At 41.9% G+C, this 22128-nt stretch overlaps 1 protein-coding gene and 1 long non-coding RNA gene across 2 annotated transcripts in view; one reads left to right on the top strand and one right to left on the bottom strand.

Annotated features, from left to right (window-relative positions):
• Nucleotides 1-22128, bottom strand: part of VPS13D (vacuolar protein sorting 13 homolog D) — a 272477-nt gene that overhangs the window by 157634 nt on the left and 92715 nt on the right. The window contains exons 38-47 of the mRNA XM_081491462.1: nucleotides 20899-21039; nucleotides 18486-18608; nucleotides 16066-16140; nucleotides 12555-12660; nucleotides 11181-11333; nucleotides 8964-9099; nucleotides 7598-7645; nucleotides 4954-5104; nucleotides 4656-4866; nucleotides 1040-1287 (exon numbers count right to left, since the gene is read on the bottom strand). Of these exons, the coding sequence (XP_081347588.1) occupies nucleotides 1040-1287; nucleotides 4656-4866; nucleotides 4954-5104; nucleotides 7598-7645; nucleotides 8964-9099; nucleotides 11181-11333; nucleotides 12555-12660; nucleotides 16066-16140; nucleotides 18486-18608; nucleotides 20899-21039 (1392 nt within the window). The remainder of the gene's footprint in view (nucleotides 1-1039; nucleotides 1288-4655; nucleotides 4867-4953; nucleotides 5105-7597; nucleotides 7646-8963; nucleotides 9100-11180; nucleotides 11334-12554; nucleotides 12661-16065; nucleotides 16141-18485; nucleotides 18609-20898; nucleotides 21040-22128) is intronic.
• On the top strand, nucleotides 12721-16062 carry LOC145506546 (uncharacterized). Its single transcript, XR_014054022.1, has 3 exons — nucleotides 12721-13887; nucleotides 13966-14041; nucleotides 15840-16062. It is a non-coding gene; the product is annotated as an uncharacterized LOC145506546 (long non-coding RNA).

The raw sequence follows: 22128 nt of genomic DNA, 5'->3' as shown, positions 1-22128 counted from the left end.
AGTAAGCTCAAGGATTTACGTATTCAAAAATGTAAGCTTTTCCCTACAGGACACACTGCTGAAGTTCAATGAGTTTCAGGTTCCTCATCAGTAAAATGGGGGTCACAGCTGTCTCTCTGCCTGAGACATCCACTATTGTGAAGATCAAATGAGATGACAGAATGAAATCACTTACAAAACTGTAAAAAAGGTAAATATCTAGGTCCTTATTATTTCAACATGTCTACAGCAGCCTTAAAGAAACAGTCTTTCTGTCCCAAATCCAGAAGGACCCTGTTGCTACAAGAGCTACAGATATCACTGTGACTCTACTTTCACTTCATTCATCCCTACAACTGAAAATGACTTGATGTATTAACTATTCCAAACCTCAATGTCTTCATCGCTAAAATGGGACTCATAACTACTGCTGTAAGGAATACACAAGAACATGTGTGTCAAAGTATTTGACATACTGCCTGGGGTACCGAGCATGCTTAGCAAATGTTTTCCCCTTTCCTGAAAGAGGAGAGATATATGATTTTGTTCATTCTACAGCTGGTAAAAAGCATGATTTGAGAAGACAAAATGACTTCCTTTAGTCACACATCCAGTGAGCAACACAAGAAAAAAGCTATGTTGAGTGCTTGCCTTGCAAATCTTTTAGTTTTGTTCATTTTTTTTGTTTCAATGACTTTCTATGTTAGAAGTTTTGCTTTTTTAACTGCATAAATCCTCTGAGCTGGCGCATTTTTTTCCTTTTGATGTGAATCACTGTTTAAAGTCTTTACTGAATTTGTTACATATTTTCTTGTTTTATGCTTTGGTTTTTTGGCCCGGAAGCACATGGGATCTTAACTCTTCAACCAGGGCTCAAACTCACACCCCCTGCATTGGAAGGTGAAGTCTTAACCACTGGACCACCAGGGAAGTCCCCAAGCCAACTTACTGCAGTATTATATGTGCTACGATTTCTCCAAAATATATGCCAAATAGTCACAAGATATCCAGTGACACTTTCACAGAATAATTACAAGTAATTATTTGACTAAACCCTTACCCAGTTCAATGTTCTGGGAGGTATCAGCTGTGTGGAGAGCCACCTCCTTGCCAGGTTTCAGTGTTCCATTAATGGGCATTCCTTTAACATAAAAATCAAGTTCACAAGGTAGCAAGTTGCAGATGACCACCGTTGGCAGGAGGTATATGGTATGCCCAGGCTGTCTGAAAATCTGTTTTGCACTGTCAGAAAATATGTTGGAGGGCATGTAATCTGGGTAATTCTCCTTCTTTATGGCCACACAAAACCTGTGATGACAAAACGGTGTAAAAATCATCAGCTTGAATGAAGAGCTTGAATTTTTTCTCCTTAGATGAGTCTGAGACAGGATAACATTCAAATGGTTCAATAATTTGGTAAGATACTTGCAATTTTCAATCCAAACACATTTACTAAGGCATAATCAAATCACAGTAAAACACAGGGATTCTACATGTTCAGTTTGATGAATTCTGACAATCATACACACCCCTATAAACACCACCCAAAACCAATTACAGAACATTTCTCTCATCCCAGAAAGTCCCCTCATATCCCTTTCCAATCAATATCTTCCCCCATCATTCAAGCAACCAGTTTCTGATATTCACCATTATAAGTTAGCTGGTGTCTGTTCTTGAACAGCATAAATGGAATGATACAGGACGTATTTACTCTTTGTGTCTAGGTTTGGGTGGTTTTTTTTGCATTAAGTTTTACAAGATTCAGCCATGTTGCTGTATGTATCCATATTTGGTTCACGTGCCATTTTTTTAAAAACTCATTATTCTATTGATAACCAAGTGGGTTGTATCTCCCAATCAATTTAGTGAGAATGGAAATCCTAACAATCCAATTCATGAACCTGGTAGTTTTTCCACTTAGTTAATAGGTTTTCTTTAATTTTGTTGTTGTTTAGTCGCTAAATCATGTCCGACTCTTTTGCGACCCCATGGACTGTGGCCCTCCAGGCTCCTCTATCCATGGGATTTTTCAGGCAAGAATACTGGAGTGGATTGCCATTTCCTTCTTCAGGGGATCTTGCCCACCCAGGGATCAAACCCACATCTCCTGCACTGGCAGGCAGATTCTTTACTACCCCTCAGCAAAGCTTTGTAATTCTTAGGGTAAAAGACTGGTATGTCATTCCCTAGACTGATTCCTAAATAATTAAAATTTTTGGTGCTACTGTAAATGGTGTTTCTTAAAATCACATTTTCCATTTGTTCATGGCTAAAATATAAGCATATAATTGATTTCTATAGGTTGATCTTGAATTCTGAAGTCTTGATAAAATTTTTAGGTCTCATGCTTTTTAAAGGGCTTCTCTGGAGGCTCAGATGGTAAAGAATCTGCCTATAATGCAAAAGACCTGTGTTCAATCCCTGGTTGGGGAAGATTCCCCAGAGAAGGGAATGGCAACCCACTCCAGTATTCTTGCCTGGAGAATCCCATGGAGAGAGGAGCCTGGCGAGCTATAGTCCACAGGGTCACAAAGAGGTGGACATGACTGAGCAACTAACACACACATGCTTTTGAAAAAAAAAAAAAACATTTATCAATTTTCGAATGTTAAGCTTATTATATTACTGGGATAAACTTCACTCCCTGGATTCTATTCGGGAGTATTTTGTTAAGAATTTTTGCATCTCTTCATGGTAGAATACTAATATTTTTCCTTTTTAATAATAACTGTATCACTTTTGGTATCAGGAATGCTGGCCTCATAAAATGAGTCAAAACTATTCCCTCCTCCTCTACTTTCTGAAAGAGTCTGCAAAGAGCTTGTAAGATTTCTTCCCTAAATATCTATAGAATTCACTAGTGAAGTTTTATGGTCCTAAATGTTCCTTGTGTGAAGGCTTTGTATTATAAATTAAATTTCTTTAATAGATATTGGGTTATTTGAGTTTCCTGTTTCTTCTTTGTGTTGGTTCTGGCGATCTCTATCTTTGAAGAAATTTATCCTTCCAGTGTGGAATTTATTTACATAAAATTGCTTATAACATCTTTTAATATCTATAGGGTCTACAGCAGTTCTCCTTTTTCTCTACTCCTTATACTGACAATTTGTATTTTCTTGCCTCTCAACATGATTGGTCTTATTAGAGGTTTATCAAGCTTGTGAATCTTTTCAAAAAGCCAATTTTGACACTGTTGATTTTTTCCTATTGTTTATTTTCTACTTCGTTGATTTTCATACTTCTTTTCTTTTCCTATTTCTCTGTGTTTAGCTTGCTCTTCTACATTAAGGTAGAAGTTTAGAGCAGTGATTTTACATCTTCCTGACTTCCTAATGTGAGCATTAAAAGCTACACATTTCCCTTTAGGACTGTCTTTGCTGCATCCCCTATATTTTAATATGTCTGGTTTTCATTAGTATTCATTTTAAAATATTGTTTATTTTCTTTGTGATGTCTTTTGAACTCATAGGTCATTCAGAAATGTAATGCTTAACTTGTAAATATCTGGGATTTTGTAAGCACTTTACTGTCATTGGTGTCTAACTTAATAACTATCATAATAATGAAATGCATTGTGAGGGGGTTTCAATTCTTTAATATTTGTTGATCTTTGTTTTATGGCCCAGGAGATGGTCTCTTCTGATGAATGTCTGCATACTTGAAATAAAAATGCAATTGGAATTGATGGTTAGTGTTTCATAAATGCCAATTATGACAAGCTGCCTGACAGCGCTGTTGAAAACTATTTACATCTTTATTGGGTTTTTTTGTTTTATAAATCACTGACAGAGAAGTAGTCTGTTAACAACTGGCAAATCTGGATAAAGGGTATACTGGCATTCTTTATATTCTTCTTGTTCTCCTTTATCATCTTCTTAAACTAAGTAAATGCCTGTCTTTGCTATAAAGGAAACTAAAGCTGATTATCTCTCATTTAGACAAGTTTAAAGTCTAAGTTTAGAAAGATCTCACATTAGCAATCCAGTATTTTTTCTAACATTGAATCTAACATATTACTTGTACTCTTCAGAAGAGAAAATGAGGCATCTACATAATAATTTTGTCAAAGTCCCCAAGAAAAGTCAGTACTAGGTGCAACTTTACCCAAATTCCTTTGAAATCTGTCATTTGAAAAATTCCCAGCTCCAGGATTTTGCTTCCCAATGTAGGAATGAGAACTTGTCATTGTTTTTTATTCCCTCTCCAGACGTCTTCTCTTTTTAAAATATATATATGCACACACATACACTTATTTATCTATTTATCTACATCAGGTCTTAGTTGGGCACTAGGGCGGCTTAGTCGCTCTATGGCACGTGGGATCTTAGTTCCTGAACCAGGGATCGAACCTGCATCCCCTGCATTGCAAGGCAGACTCTTTACCACTGGACCACAAGGGAAGTCCCTTTCCATGTCTTCTCTTTAAGCTGATGCAGACAGACGTGTATATGTGAGTACTGGGTTTGTGGTTGTTTCTCCCATGAATATTAGGTGGTAAGTCACAGCCACTCTCCTGCCGGGGTTAACCCTTGAATTCTTATGAACTCTAACACTTAAGGAGTAAGAACTTTAGGGTTTTCAACAAGCACAACTGAATCACTAAGGGTCCTCAGAGAAAGTATAAAGGGAAAAAAAATGACAAAATCTACATGTCACTGCCGTGCCATGCTTACCTAAAGAACCGGCTTTTCTCCGCGTCCATGGAGTGGCATTCTCGTTTGCTGCTACTAACTTCGGTAGTCTTCACTACGTTGGTCCAGTGAATAGGAGCTTTACAGAAAAACACACCCAGTCCTTTGGGCCGGGCCTGCAGTCGCCAAGAAGTAAGGTGTAAAGGCACAGCAAAAGAGTCTCCTGGCATGATGGCGGGAAGGACCACGGGCTCTGCCACAGAAACACATGTTAGCACTCAGGCGTGTCTTCCACCCCGAAGTCCAGCTCAGGGTACAAGGAGGCAGCGTCAGAACTCACTGTCTGGAGCCGACGGGCTGTCCAGTCTCAGTTCCATTGGCGTCTCAAGTCTGTTCTTCACAATGAGGGCCGATCGGACCGTGATCACCTTCCGAGCACTGCCTTCCATTGTCACTGCAAAGACGACCCGGACGGGTGGGAGTGAAGAGAACTATGCAGAAGAGAGAAATAATAAAAAAGTGTGGCTTTTGAAAATCACACGAAGTATAATAACATATACTTTATGTTCAATAAGTATAAGGTCAGAAGACCTACATAAAGCATCTTACTATTACTATAGATCTTCAGTGAAATGAGTCATTAAGCTCTAAAACCACTCTGCTTTAATAGGAGTGAATATCCTTAAATACCCACTCTTATAACAGCCAATTTTGAAGGGTTGTTTGTACTGGCATGCCTTTCACAGGAAGAATAACTTTTTTCCTAAATGTCATGAAATTTACTCAATATGCCCATACACTGTTTGTTGACATGCTTATAAAAAGCCAACATTTGGATTTCAAAGAACTTAAAAAAAAAAAAAACCTTCTTCACAATGATAATTTTCTAAGTTCTACTCAATAATTATTGGTTTTTTTGAATAGGACACCAAGGTTCATAAAATTCAAGATACTAGTTGTTCACTCACTCAGTTGTGTCTGACTCTTGGCAACCCCACGGACTGCAGCATGCCAGGCCTCCCCGTCCTTCACTAAAAACCGGGATTTGTGCAAACTCATGCCCATTGTGGAGAAGGCAACAGCACCCCACTCCAGTACTCTTGGCTGGGAAACCCCATGGACAGAGGAGCCTGGTAGGCTGCAGCCCATGAGGTCACGAAGAGTCGGACACGACTGAGCGACTTCACTTTCACTTTTCACTTTCATGCACTGGAGGAGGAAATGGCAACCCACTCCAGTATTCTTGCCTGGAGAATCCCAAGGACGGAGGAGCCTGGTGGGCTGCCGTCTATAGGGTCGCACAGAGTCGGACATGACTGACACACCTTAGCAGCAGCAGCAGCATGTCCATTGAGTCAATGATGTCATCCAAGATACTAGAGGAAACTGACTTATTTCTGGTCTTAGGAGCAGCCACTATTTTCTATTTGTGTTCATGTGGCCATCCACACATTTAACACACACTTTGTGCTGCTACCATGTGCCAAGAATTTAGGGTTGTTTTTTTTAAGTATAAAATTTCACATTAGGTAAAATAGGAGGTTTTTAAAGCTATTACTCTGAGTACTCAGAATATATTGATACTGCTTTTTTTTTAATTGAATAAACAAATGACATGACATCTAAGCTTTCCATACTGCCAGTTTTTTCATTAAAACAAACAGTATGTGAAAACCAACCTAATAAACAACCAAAGGAAAATATCCATGTTTTAAACCAAAGCTTCCAGGATGTTCCAATGCAAAGGAAGAGTACAGACAAATGTACCCCCATGTTCACTGCAGCACTATTTACAATAGCCAGGACATGGAAGCAACCTAGAAGTCAGTTGACAGAAGGATGGATAAAGAAGCTGGAGTACACATATATAATGCAATACTACTCAGCCATAAAAAGGATTGCATTTGAGTCCGTTTTAGTGAGGTGGATGAACCTAGAGTCTGCTATACAGAGTAAGGTAAGTCAGAAAGAGAAAAACAAATATTGTATATTAACACATATTATGGAATCTAGAACCTAATATGATGAACCTATTTGCAGGGCAGGAATAGAGACTCAGACATAGAGAATAGACTTAATGACACAGCGAGGGCAGGAGAGGGCAGGACAAATTGAGAGAGTAGCACTGAAACATATACATTACCATGTATAAAATACATAGCTAGTGGGAAGGAGCTATATAACACAGGGAGTTTAACCTGGTGTCTGTGATGACCTAGATGGGTGGGATGGGATGCGGGTTGGGAGGGAGGTTCAAGAGGGAGGGGACATACATATACCTATGGCTGATTTATGTTGAGATATGGCAGAAACCAACACAACATTGTAAAGCAATTACCCTCCAATTAAAAATAAATAATTTTTTTTTAATTAAAAAAAAAATTTTTTTAAGGTGGAGTACAGCCCCCTAGAGTGTTATCAGGGCACTGTCATCCTGAAAGCCTCTGCTGACCCCACCCAGCAAAGCCCCGGGAGAACGAGGGCCCAATAACAACTGTCTTAAATCTCGATCTTGTTGCCTCTGTGCTTATCTGAAATTTCACATTTTAAAACTTACTATCCTCAGGGAGAAGTAATTATAAGCAAAAACCACAAAACAGCCTTCTAATGTCATCCCGTGGTGATGTTTCAAAAATCAAATGGCGGGGGGGAATCTTGCTATTTTTCATTCTGAGTTACTTTCATGTTGACCTGTGGAGGAAAACCTGTCAAATATGTATAGCTGTACAAAGGTTAATTTATATTTAACTTAGAAAGAAAAGGAGACCTTGGACCAAAATATTTGCCCTTTTTTTTTCTCCTTCCCTATAATATTCAGTCTCATATACCAAGTTAGGTGAAAATATTTCCTTGCAAGTTCTTTTAAAAGGAAGGAAATCATTAACAGAAAATGAAAATGATAAATTCCAACCACAGAGTCCAGTGGTCATCAGGAACTATGTGTGCACTCAGTCAACAAAGTGACACAGAAAAATCATACTCACATAAACTTGGGGATGGATAATATTTGTCCTGCTGCTCGGGCTGCCAATCTAAGAAAGATCCCCAAAGTCAAAGAATCAGTACAGAGTGAAGACACAGGCATCATTAAATTCAATGACAGCTTAAGTTGTTTGCAAAGGCGGTGTTTATAAATACTCTTAGGTAAAGTATGGTCTACTATGAAGAAAAAGCATCTTGGAAGATATGGGAAAAGCAATATTTCTTTTACAATCATTCAATATACACAAAATTCTCCAGGATGCATCAAGACAATAGAAAGGTATCTCTGGGGGGAATTAGTCCTTTTGTTCCTGGATGTGAACTTGGACAGAAAAAAGTCATCTTGAAAGAAAGCTTCTTTTTCTAAGAAACTTGGGGCACAAGATGGACCATGAAAACATCAGTGTCTTCCAAGAATATTTTTCATTAAGCGAGCGAGCATGAGGAAAGCTTCTACATCTCTGCAAATCTGTGCTTTCCTAGTCATCACTGGGTACTCAACAAGGAGCACCATTACCCCTTGAAGTGTGACTGTCTGGCAAGAGCACCCACAGTGGTCATATCAGCTGGGATGCCAGCCTCCACCTGCACCTTCTGGTCAGGAATGCTGCATTCTCCAGGCTGGCCTCCAACCTCTAAAACTACAGCTGGGTAAAATCAGGGCCAGGGTATGTGAGAGGATGCGTGACCACAAAATAAACAACAGCGGACGTCCGTCTTGATGCCAGAGAGGAGAATTTGGAGACATGGAGCTAGAAGGATCAAGGAGTAGCCTTGTAAAAGTGTAGTGAAGATAGAATATAAAGGAAGCATAATGATATGTGGAATAAAGCCAATGTATGTTCGGCAAGCTTCTAATTGCCGGTTGGTCTGAGTGAGGATAAAATGGAGTTGCACAGGTAGGGTAATATGTGTTAATGCCGATTTTAGGTTCTGTTTTTCTACTAAAACTAACCACTGGCTGGCTTATCTATGTGGTGATTATCAACACCTATGACTGACCCAAAATAATCTTGGGTATTCTTCCTAGCACTAGGAAAAAGGAAGAACGAGAAAATTTCATTTACAATGGATAGCCAACAAGGCCCAGTGTACAGCACAGGGAACTCTGCTGAGTGTTATATGACAGCCTCGGTAGAAGGGGAGTTTGGGGGAGAATGGACATGTATGGCTGAGTCATTCTGCTGTCACCTGAAACTATTACAACTTTGTTAATCAGGCTATACTCCAATATAAAATAAAAAGTTAAAAAAAAAAAGAAAATTTCACTAGAGCAAGGCTACTACAGGCCTGTCTGACTGCCTGGCTTTGAGAGTGTGTGGCCAAGGCACAGCCCTGCTACTGAACACCCTTGCCACAGCCACATACCGTAGAGGAGGAGGAGTTCTTATCTGGTGCAGCGTATCGGAAAAAGGTCCCGACTTTGTCCACAGACACTGGGCTCACTTGCTCCCAGCCATTCACTCTCACTTGCAGTTGATGGATCCGGAGGTCATGGGTGTGTCTGTCAGGCAGAACACGGAAAAAGACATTAAGCACAATCCTATCAAGGGAGGAGTAGAAGCAAAGCCTGAAATCGGATTTACTACATCATGACATAAAAACCCAGCTGGGCAAACTTTTTCAGTGATTACCTAATGCAGGGGAAATCAAGAGGATATTTTTAACTGCGTCTTATGCTTAAAACGAAACTGCAAGACGTACAGAGCTTGAGCAAGAGTGGCAGCTGCCCTCCCTCTGTACAAACCAGGTGAACTAGCTCAAGTCTGTCTTCCACCCACCCCTACACCTCAACCTTCGTGAAATGACAACATCAGCTAAAAGTGGGACAGTGGGGTAGTGAAAATGCTGCGCTAGCAATGTAATCACATAACCACACTCTTGGAAATGCCTAAAATGACATTTTCTCCTTGGTTCTTTTGTGGAATCTCCAGCTTCTCTCAGAACCACACTCAGTCACTGGGCTTCAGTCCTAGAAGCTTACAGACGGGGTAATGAGACGCAGAGCCCGCAGGGTTTTAGGGCTGAAGTGCTCTGCTGAAACTGCAGTAGAAGGCAGTGGGCAGAACAGGAGGAACAGGAGGAAATTGCACATTTAATTCTATTTTAGATTCTGCCTAATTCAAGCCAGAAGCCTGAAATGAGGAATTGGACTTGAGGCTGACAGGAAGGGAAGGGGGGGAGGGAGGCAGGGAGTGGGGGACAGGATGCCAAAGGGGGAAACGGCAGAGAAGGCATTTATTTTGATGAATTCAAGCAGAAAGGTGGGACTTGAAATGAGTTACAAAACATGGAAACGGAAATGACAAAAAAGCCAAACCGCTCCTACAACAGAGGCGGTGCTTATTAAGAAATACAGCAAATGGTTCTAAAATTAGCTTCTCCAGGAACTTTGTGGAACAGAAAAATGCTCACCACTCTTCCCTGGGAATTCTAATATGGTTTCCAGGTACATGTGCCCAGCACAGTGATTTTTTTTTTTATAAACTGTTTTTTTCCTAAAAATCACTGGAGGCACCCAAGTTCATAACTCTTGCCACTAGGGAGTAATGTGCGCAGGAGCAGAGCTATATGGAAGGAAGAAGCGTTTGAGCAGCATGTCTGCCTACAAAGAATCAACGCACCAAGAACACATGTGACTACAGAAGGCTGAAGCCAATCTCTTAAGTTTTAGATAATGAGGCTCAAATGCTAAAATCTTACCTATTCAGTATCCACCAGACAGCCCTTCTACTTAAAAATGTTGGCAAGTAAAAGAACATTTTATTACACATTTTACACCCTCTCGGTTACCAGGCACAATGTTCTTTCGCATTTATTCCCGGCCTTTGGCGGGTGGTTTTGAGTGCATCAGCAAGTGGTCTCCCTAAGTGAGTTATTCTTAGAATGAGAGTATCTTATACAGCTTCCCTGGGGGTCCACTGGTTAAGAATCCTCCTTCCAATGCAGGGGTCATGTGTCTGACCCCTGGTCTTGGAACTAAGATCCCTCATGCTGCGGAGCAACTAAACCCATAAGCCTCAACTACTGAGCCCACACACTCAAGAGCCTGAGCCTCACAACTAGAGAGTCCGTGCACCACAACGGAAGATCCCACGTGACACAGTGAGGATCCCTCGTGCCACAGCTACGGTTTGACACAGCCAAATAAATAAATAAAGAATGAGAGCATCTTATCATTATCAGTTTTGCTTCCTGAAACCATCTGCTTGTTGAAAGGGCACATGTGTAGCTTAAAACTCACTGTGCTTTGATAATGTTTTTCATAAGACTGTGTCACCACTCCATCATGAAAACCAGCTAGGATGCAATGAACTGGAGAGTTCTGAAGTGTCTATGCTTCAACCAAAGTAGTTACATGGAACATACCGGTTACTACCTCACATGTCAAAAAAAGGGATAACTGATGGAAAGAAATGTATTCCCAAATAGTCATTATATTTTTTTTAAAAGGAAACACTGGTTTTCTAAACGCCTTTTAAAAATAAAACATTAAAGTCATTAACAAAGGAAAGTGAGGCAAAACACTAGGGACAATTATTTTTTTCCCCCTTTTTTTGAGGCAAAAAGAAAACCATGTTTTACCTGTGTCTTAGCTTTCCTCTTGCTTCAAATTCAAAGGGAATCTCTTCACCCGTCAGGACTTCCCGCCACTCGCTAACGTTGTGAGCATCATCAAGAAGCGTCCCATTCCCTTCTGGAACCACCCCTGGACTCCCGCTGTGAGACAGTGCAGCCCTGGAACCAAAGCAGACAGGATCAGCTGGTCTCTCTTTCTCTCCACCTCCCTCTCACCCAGAAGTCAGGGCTGGAAGCTGAAACCCTCCCAGGACGCAATTCGCAGCAATAAGGCCATATAACCTGGCTGCAAAAGAGGACCTTAAAGGTCGGTAACTCAAGTTAACTTCATGATCAATCACAACATTTGAAAGTCTACAAATAGCTGAGAGCAATCACTGCAGAATCACCTGCTGCCAGCAGTAGAGTGTGGTACCCAAGGGGTTATGTAAGCTAGTTGTGACTTTCAACTGTAGTATTAGAAAACCTGAATGAATTTCTTGGCCAACCCAATATTTAAGTGACTTTTTTTTTTTTTTAAGTGACTATTAACTAAAATGGAGAAGGAAATGGCAACCCACTCCAGTGTTCTTGCCTGGAGAATCCCAGGGACGGGGGAGCCTGGTGGGCTGCCGTCTATGGGGTTGCATAGAGTCGGACACGACTGAAGCGACTTAGTAGCAGCAGTAGTATTAACTAAACACTGACTTTAAAAAAAAAGTTCTTCTGGAGCACTACCAGACTTGGTGGAGGCAGGAGAAATACGGTCTCAAATCAGCTGATTCTGGTCCCCATTTCATACACTTCACTACTAAATTGGGAAGATCAGCCCGCATTTGGAGAGTTGAGCCAAGGTCTAAATCAGCAGAAAGTTGTTAGACAGCCTTCTCGCTTGGCTTAGGTGAACTCATTTGTTCTCCCAACTCCACCCGGTTCCATCTGGACTCAAGTGTTCTGCAGGTTTGGAAGATAATTCAGGGTGGAGGTGAGGAATATGAGAGGTATTTTCAAGCAGTTTTGGAAGAAAAATGGGCAAAACATTTGATTTCATAATAGCATACAGCTTCTCTTAAAGGGGGAAGTAGAATGAAGACTGAGGAGAAAGGATGGAGTGACTTTTCTTTCATATCCTTAAACTGCTCAACTTTTACTTTAAAAACAATGGATGCCAGAATCAAGATCACAGTTTGGATATTTCGGACTCAAGATCTACTTCTCTGACTGCAGACTCTACGTAGAACCAGAACCTCCATCATAAGCCTCAGCAAGATATCACGTTATTGATTCAAATGCAATGGATCCCAAGAGCCTCATGGAGGGCCCGCCTTGCTCTGCTGGGTTGGAACACAGGAGCCTGTGGTGATAGAGATGCCACTGGGTGACAGATTCCGTGTTCCTTACCTGGTGGGCGTGGTGGTCAGAGTGGCAAACCACAAAGTGCAGCCTGTATGATTCCTCAGAGCAAAAGGGACAAACGGCTGCCGGCGCTTGGGGGCTTTCATCTCTGCTGTGAGCAAACAGAAGGCCATTAGCACACGCCCTGACCTGTGCGGCAGAGACCCTCCCCATACCTGGAGGCAGTGCCCACCATGGCCTCTTGTGCAAAGAGGCTGATAGTGGAGAGAAAAAAGAACGAAGCACCACAGGTGTGCTGACAGGCCAAGCAGGACATCTCCATGTACTCTGCCACCTACTATGAGATGACTCAGTCCCCCAACAACTGACTGTGATGGTTGAGAACTCTCACCCCACAATTCTCCCGTGATTCTCATGGGCCTTAACTCAGGAGAAAGCATTAGACCTAACACGGCAGGCATCAAGACAGACAGACATGAGCCTCCTCTGCTCCCAGGAAAGCCATTCTAAATGGATAACCTGAAATGCAGCAAGACAGAACACGTGCACTTGTATCACTTTGTCCAAAACACTTGTACTTTCAGGAAGCTCTCTTTTGTATAAGAGTTACCCTTGAGTCATACTAAGCACATTATAAAAAAATGAAAACATCCTTTCCTGTTCTCTTACATATGCAGTTGTGGGTTTTCCTCCCTGGAAGTTCGAAAAGATACTATCCCAAAGCTATTTAAATGAAGTTTTTAGCTCATTTTTCTTGCACCGATATCCTCACTCTCTGTATTAGGCAGGTCCTATGGAGATGCAAAGAGGAACACAAAATACGGTTTCCTTCACAAAGCAGCTTCTAATGGGGGAAACTGGAGAGAAACACTCATCTATACGAGACTGTAAGTGATCCAGTTCTAGGGGGAGCTGGACCTGACGATGAACACTGGAAACAGACTGAGGAAGGCTCTCTGGTGCCCATGAGGCCTGCTGCGTGTTCCTGGAAGCAAAGAGGCCCTGGCCCCTACCAGGGCCTGTGCTTCCTCTACTGGCCACACAAAGAAAGAGCAAGGTGGGAGCAGGAACCACAAAGGCAGCAGCAGCCCAGGGCTGGGAGCCTCCAGGCTGACGTGCTCAACAACACACACCCGGCTGACAAAAAAAGGCGAGGCCCAGTCTCACTCTGTGTCTGGCTTTAAAGCACAAAGACAGCCCTCGAAAGACCAGGATCCAAGTGGTCTGCAGCTGTGGAGAAAATGACAGCTGGAGGTGCCTGCAATTGCCGGCTGAGAAGACTACAGCAAAATTCAATTCATCTTCTAGGACCATGTGTTTCCTGCCAGAGAAATCAAGAAGGCCAACCCCACCAAAGCCTGCCTCTCCCACCTCTCGGGTACGGCACAGGGGCAACAGGGTTAAGTCAGCGTCACATCTTCTAAAAAGTAACCACTGTTTCTTTTTCCCTTTGTAGCTTCTCAAGTTTTCAGAAGTTAGTGCTCTACACACACCACAACAAGCCATTTCACGTTAAGACAAGTTCTGTTTTGGTAAGAACAATGGCTCAGGGGAGTCTAAGTAAGTGAGTAGGCTCCAGCGTGTTCCCACAACTTAGTGGTTAGTTTTTTAGAGACACCCCAAATGCATCTAAATATAATCTCCACCTAGAATACGCCCATTTCTCATCCCAATGGCCTCACTTAGTTTCCAAGGCTTGATTTAAAAAAAAAAAAAAATCAGCGTTCAACAAGTTGAAAATTAAGGAGTAGCTGTGAGGCTGCTGACAAGAGCAGAGGGGGAGTAAAAAATTTAAGAGCTGTCAGCAGGGTAAACAGTACTCACTGTGGCACCTTGAAAGGAACCTCCCTCTCCTTGAGCCAGAGAGCAGCTTTACTGCAGGAGATAAAGGGCCCAGGAGGAAAAGAAGCCAGATGTGCTTTCATATCCCACTGTGAGCCAGACGCTAAGTTTCCATTTGCAAATTAGATTTAAAAAGAACAGGTGGCAAATGGCTTTGATCACACTGTAACATGGAATAAAGTGCTAGGAACCCATATAAAGGTATTCACAAGTATATGGCTGTGGAATTAAATAGCCTGGGTAGGCACACTACTAAGGTCGCCAAGCTGATTGTGTGGATCGCACATACCTGCAGAGACTTCAACAGCCTGCCTCGCTGAGGATAAAAATACGTGGAGGGGCTCACAAGTCCAAACTCAGGGGAAGGAGCACACATCTTCCACTAGAGTCCAGCTCAACTGTGTACCTGGCTTGGGCATAGCGCCAGAGGACAAAAGCCCCAAGCTCATCAAAGAGAACAGGATTCCCTGATGGCCTCAGAAACCTCCTTTGGTGACCAGATCTAATTGGTTCATAGGCTGAAAGAACCCCAAGCTCCTCACGTCCACATTTAGCTTAAATAGCTCCAGCTGAGGAAATGTCTGCCCTGTGGACCCGATCCCCAGGGAAATGTGATCATTATACACAGTGTGGGTTCTTATACTCTGTAAGCAGCTCAGCCTATCAGAAAGGACCTGGCTTGTAAATCATGAGAAATAAAGTCCCAGGCCTCTCATGTAAAGGGAGGCAAATTACTTAGTCTTTCTGAGCTTCTGTCCCCATGGGCTACACAGGAATAATGCTTTGCTTAGCCCAAAAGATGAAATAACAGATATAGAAAAACTTAGAAGCATAAATTCACGAAAAAATGAAGAATCAAGCCTGGGCTTTGGGAGCCCTCCTCACAAACATCCATCCTAGTAAAACCTTTCAGAAAAAAATCGTAGTACTGCCCTCATTTATTAATATCCCTGTTCTGAACTTCTAGTAGAGGAAGCTCAAAAGGTATATTTTTACAAAATATACTATGACCCAGGATCTGGTGGTGGTAGCCAAGGACAAACATAAATCATTCACATTAAACTGCACTCCTTCACACAAAAGAAGAACTGAACATTTTGGGATTCTAATTCCTTGAAGTTTATGATATCTTCCTCTCATATTTACTTACCAGTCAAATTCTCAAGAACCCTTAAAGGATCAGAGATAGAAACAAAGAACATTCTCTTTTCTACTTCCTAAGAACCTCAATTCATTTCTAAGGAAATTAAGATTTGTGTCTAAGTGATTATTTACTGGAAATTTTTTTCTGAGCTCCATTCCTGATCATCGTAGCTCCTATTCCACACTGCCCTTTGCATCACCATAAGAATAAACATTCACAGAGTAGTCTATAAACAAAGACTCGCTGCAAGGCTTGATGGAGGACGGTTTTCTTCCATTCATTTGCTTTTCAATATAGACATCACCTCTAACTGACACTGGATGTTGATTTCATTTCCACTACAGGTTAAAAAGCAGATGCAAGAGACAGAATAAGAATCAGCACGTCACTTCCTTCTGATACAAGACGGCACTTTGTCCATTAGTTGGAAATGATCTTTCCTGTTACTAAAACAAAGTACTCATAACTGGGTATACCCCCATTTGGCTCCCATGTTCACAGAAAATAAGATGTACAAGGCAGTTCTTAAAACAGGAAAATAAAGCAAGCCCTCGCTTGGCTGTACTGTACCTCTAGCATAGATCTGGTGCTCTAGGTTAGTCAGACTGGCTGTACTCCTAGTTCTAAGGTAGACAAGGGGGAGGCCTGGTAGACAGGAGAGACAAAGTTAGAGGGTGAGAATCAATACAGCGAAAAAGAAGATTCGTCTCCAAAACATTAGCGCAAACAGTGTATATTACAAACACAGCAAGCATCATGCATTTATTGGCTCATTCCTTTGGTGATCACTAGGAGCGCATGAGATACTTGATGAGGTGAGCCAGACAGCTTTAATGCTGGCTTTTACTGTGGAGCCTGTGTCAACAAAGCATGCTCCATTTTTTCTCTGTTGGGGAAAGAAAATGTACTCACATTCACTTGAACAGAATGACCAGCCTTTTGAGGATTTTTAATTTAAAGCATGCTTGTTCTCACATGGCATAGAAAAGTAACCAAGAACAAGCAGTACAGATTTTAGTGGGAGCTGCTCCACTCCAACTGGAAACGGCAGTAGTAGTAGAATGCTAGCCCCCCATGGGTCTCAAAAATTCAAGGGGAAGAATCAGCCCGTGTTCCAAGGCTACAGTCTCAGCTGAGTTACCTCATGGTCTTATTTACATTACATGTTAAACATAGACATTTCTTGAACATTTTTTTTTTTACATTTCCATAAAAGGTCCCTGATTACAAAACTAATGAATTAAGGGGCCATGCCATCCAGGTTTACCTACGGAATCTCAGCCCTTACTGAACAAAGCCAATGATAATGTCAAGAAAGACGCCGTTATTTTCTTTCCCAGCTAAAGAAATAGTAAGAAATCAGCGGCTCCCTTAGGCTGAACTTCATATTAAGAACCTCTAGCTCAAGGGCTTATTTTGGAGCTAGCCTGAATAAAATGCACAAATCCGGGGGGGATCATGACTAAATATTCCAGAGTAAGAGCCGAAGGTTGTGATTGGTTCAACAAGATCCAAACCGACTGACCTTGGAAACAAATGCCCAACAATTACTTTAGCAGGCCTAGTAGAAGAATATAATCCCACTTGCTATTCTATCATCCAAGAAGTCTCAATAAGAAGAGAGTTTGGAAATTTAGGTATGTTCGTTTATGCCTAATTTAAAAGATATATTAAAACTTTATAAGCCTAAGTAACCACAAAAATCCATAAGTAAATAAAAATCTAGCTTTAATTTAGCACAGGCATTTACCAAACATACAGTAGCTTATTAACTATAAGGAAAGAGGAGATGTTAAAATAAAAGGGGAAGGGAGCAGTGGGAGAGGGACAAAAGAAAGTCCTTCATCAAAATCCTAAAGATTCAGCCTTCTTAGTGTTTGCACTGAGTCTGGATTTAAGATCCCTCTGCATGAATAATGTTTTTAGAAACACACTCTCTAGGACACATTACATATTACAAAGATTATTTAGAGCCTTCTGGGTAGACTCCATTACATTCTCTCAACACACAAATGGGGAAGGTCAGAGGAGGAGCTAGAATCGAAACTGACGATATCTGAGAAGCAACAGCCTGGGAACACACAGAGCAAACAGAGCTGACGTGGCCTTGTTCCTCCTTCAAGAAGTACAAGGCAGATAGAAAATCCATTTATACACCCTGAGGAGAGACGAACCAGTTCAAATACTTCGTACACTAAGAAAATCCATCTTCCCGTGACACGTTTGCAGACCAGATGGAACAGTTAAGTATTCATGAGCTATGTGAAGTCTGGCCAAGACTCCCCAAAGAAACCACACTGAAAGAGCTGGGGCTGAGTTGAATTTGGATGACAATGGCTTGTGGAACAACTAAGGACCATGCTGTTGGCCATCACAACCTCCCCAGCTCTGAGGAAATCAGAGCTCCATGGTGAAGCGTTAAATAAGGAAAGAAAACATTGTTAACAGAGAACACACTGACTTCTCCATCTTTCAGAGGCTGGGCATTCAATTCTTTTCTCCTTTATAGTACAGGCCCCCCCTTGAACAACTGCTTCCACGTGGGAGCCCGCCATCCCTCTCTTCAAGAATATATCCAAACTCTCTAATCTTTAGATTTAGAAACCTGAAAAGATGTTCTTCAAAATCCAGGCCCAAAGTCCAGTCAATTAAACTGTTCTGCTGAGCAAAACACAAACTGACCAACAGCCACCCCGGTGCGTTTCCCAGGTGCCCCAGTTTATGCGCCACGTGACCGGAATCGAGGAATGGCACATGGCAGGTCCTTCTCATCCCATAACGGTGGAATGAGAGCTAAGAGGAAAAGTTCAGCATGTCGCGCCAGAAAAAAAAATGTCCCTTCCACAGACTAAAACAGAACCATAGAAGACAGTAGGAATTTCCTGTAGGTTTTTCCATAGAAAATGATGGTTCTATTTGAATTTCTCACTGAAACATGGCTGTGTAGGTCAAAGGTGATTTAGTCAGACACGTGCAGACAAAAATCTTACTTTGTCCAAAGCATGGAGGATCCACTGATGAGCCCATCCAGTCTTCAGATGGGGTGGGGTCTACTTCCTTGTCCTGTTTACAGTAATCTGCCATCCACGATTCCTTGGTACTTATGTATTGGTCTAGGAAAAATTCCCCAAAGATATTGAGAACACAAATGGTAAAGATTGAGAGTTCAAGTCAGATCACTTCAATTCAGCAAAACAAGCTTTTATCAAATGCCTGCCTAAATGCGGGGCCCTATGCTAGACTCTGAGAAAGCTGGTTCCCTGAAGAACCTCATGCTCCACTGGAAGAAATGAACATTAGCAAAACAACTGCCACCACAAAACTATCCCACAATGTGAAAGGAGCTAAAGAAAAATACAAACAAAATGCTATGGGAGCATGTAACAGGGGAAGGTTTATTCTGTGTTGGCGGAAGTGGAGGAGCACACAGTCAAGTGCATGGCAATCACCAGAGACGTGAGGACCTTTGTTCTGGGTGTTGAAGCAAGTAGGGTTACCAATAGGACTAGATAGGATGGTTCCAGGCAGAGAGAACAGCACATGCAAAGACTTTTAAGATATGAAAGCACACGTCACACTTAGGGAACACAGAATACTGTGGTGTGACTCTGGTACAACATGCAGGCATACAGGGGACATAGCAAAGAAGTCTAGGAAAGAGAACAACTTGCTTTGTGAAGAGCATGGCATGCCATGCTAAGGGGCAGGGTTTGGAGGCAGAAAGACCAGCTAGGAGGCCACCAAACTCAGGAGGCTGAAATCCAGCTGCCAGTTCTCCAGGAGTGGCTTTACTTTTTCAACAGGAGAATTATAACAGGAAGAGTAGGTTAACAAAATTATTACACACCACACTTGGATAAAGACCTTCTTTACTAATTAAAATATCACACTTTTTAAAACAAGGAGGATTAGTTTCTGGTTTTCAGCTCCAGTATCTGGCTACAGAAATTATATTTCTTTAAACACTAAGAGGTCACAGCAATGTTTCTGGGTTTCAGCACAATTTTAGAAATAAGGAATTTAAGGTTAAAAAAAAATAAAACAGCTTTACCAATGACAAGAATGCTTTTTAGAGGATATTTTTAATTAGATACTCGTAAGAACTGTATCAATAGAACTCTTTTGCTTGAGGTAAGCTCTTATTTACCATGGCTTTTCAAAACACTATCCCAAACTTTATCTAAACTTCCCGATGAACAGACTACATAAGAAATAACAGAGAAGCCACAATAATATAGAAGAATCATGAGATCAATTTACCACTACATTGCTGATATTAATGAAACCTACAAATGTAAAACAGTGTTTTCAAAATTTAGGGATCAATAAACTTCTGGTCTTGTTTCACTACACATTCTCTTAACTCTGACATGGAATAAGCCAGTGGATACTCTACGAGGCTCAACCCAACACATACCCTGAACAAAGTTCACAGATTTGCAGGACAGCCTGCCCTCCGTATCTGTAGGCTCTGCAGGCAGATATGGAGGACAAAGGGCCAACCGTATTCACTGTACTAGGCCATTTTACACAAAGGACTAGAGCAGCCTCAGATTTGGGTGGGGGCGGGGGATGTGGGGGTGGGCAGTGAGGTGGGGGCGGGGGAGGTGAGGGGTGGGCAGTGTGGTGGGGGCGGGGGAGGTGAGGGGTGGGCAGTGTGGTGGGGGCGGGGGAGGTGAAGGGTGGGCAGTGTGGTGGAGGCGGGGGAGGTGAGGGGTGGGCACTGTGGTGCTGGAACCAAGCCCTTTGGATACTGAGGCACAACTATAGCATGTGTTCCTATCGCTCAGACACTACAGTGTTACCAAAAATCAGAGCCTACAGATCAGTAACTCAAACAGTGAGTGTAGTTTTTCATGGTCAACAAAGGCACTATCTCACTGTGTGATAATGTTACTATTCTTCTGACATAAGGACAAGTATAGGGACAAGATTCTGACTCACTACATCGAATCCAGGAGTGTACATTTCAGCGTTGTCAAAGACACTTTCAGAGCTCACACCATTAGCTTGACAACCCGTTAACCCAGTGATTTTTAGAGTTAGGTCAACACGGTAAGTGATGAGAAACAGCACAGACAACTGACCTTGCTCTAAAGACTATCAAAACCATACATTTCAAGAATTATTCTGTGAATAGTGTGAGAGAAATGAATCTAAACTCACTTCTAGGACATTTAATAAACCCCAGTGACCAAGCATCATGGGGAGAAAGTTCGTCATGGACATGGGTATTTCCTACATGGTCTAAGCTCTTGCTTAAGCACCGAGAGCACCACCGTAGGATGCCACCTCTGGAGCAATGGGGTGAGGAGCACCATGAGGCCAAGTCAGAATAGTCTTCCAGAGAAGGGATGTGCACACAGAAGGGTACCAGTGTTCGAAAGACAACCTTCCACTCACCAATTAGCACAGAGGTGATGTTGACATCCAAGCGCTGTTTGGCCTTGGCTTCCAGCTTCAATCGAGGAGGATGGAGACGACTAGCGGCCTGTTGTTGCCAGGATACGGAGCATGGCCAGGGCTCAATAAATGGCTCCCAGCCTAGCAGAACACAGGAAATAAGACATCTGCTCAGCAGATACCAAGAGTTTACAGGGGAACACCGTTCACAAATGCTCAGCAAGGACATGCTATGGAGAACAGCTTTCTATTTCCAACTTGATTTCACACGGAAGGCACCCTCTTTAGCTGCAGGTTATCCTACAGATGTCTGTGGTGTCTCAAGGACAGGGGCAGCAGAGCACACGTGCACCCCAGCCATGGCCTTCCAGAGGTGGGAGGAAGGCAGGTGGGCGGGATGTGCCCTCTTCTACTAAGGAGCAGGCAAGCCCTGTTTTTGATACACTCAAGATGGAAAAAAGTGTCTCAGACTCAGGGTGGAAAAATAGTGTCAGTGACTGAAGTAACCATTAAATTTAATTACCCTCTTACATCAAGAACCACTGGTAGAATAAATAGGTATAATCAGCAATTCATTAAGTTTTTCGAAATGTTCATCTTAAAATGTGTCATATGTACAAAAGGTATATTTAAACAACATTTATGTATGGTTTAAAGAATAAAATCACTGCAAACGCTCGTGTACCCGCTACTCAGCTTATGAAACAGAACATTACACGTGCTTTTGAAGCTCCTGAGTACCACTCGTCACCAAACCCCTCCCACTCGACTCTGTTAGATTGAATTTTTAATCATTCCTGTGTTCTTCGTTGTAGTTTTACCACCCATGTATACATTTCTGAAGAATAAATACATAAGTGTATCCTGCTAATGTAGGGGATCTTCACATAAATAGAATCCAACTGTGTGTAATCTTTTGCAAGTTTCTATTTTTGATCAATAACATGTCTTTGAGATCCACTCACATTGATGTCATATATCTGTGGTACATTATTTTCACCACTGAGTTCCAATCCACTTATGAACATACCACTTTGTTTATCTATTCTACTGCTAAGAGACGTTGCACCTGATTTCAACTTTGCTGCTATTTGGAAGACCATTACTAAAAGCGGTCTTTTTCACTTGTTTCCTAGGACACTTAGGAGACTCTCAAGGGCACAGATCTAGAAGAAGTATGTTGAAGGGTTGCCAAGTATGCTTATAGGTCACGTTAAATTGTTTTCAAAA

The sequence above is a fragment of the Giraffa tippelskirchi genome, chromosome 5 (assembly GCF_054371585.1).
Source record: "Giraffa tippelskirchi isolate mGirTip1 chromosome 5, T2T-mGirTip1v1.2.pri, whole genome shotgun sequence".
In the NCBI taxonomy this organism is placed as follows: Eukaryota; Metazoa; Chordata; class Mammalia; order Artiodactyla; family Giraffidae; genus Giraffa; species Giraffa tippelskirchi.
This window is presented reverse-complemented; position numbering and strand designations above follow the sequence as displayed.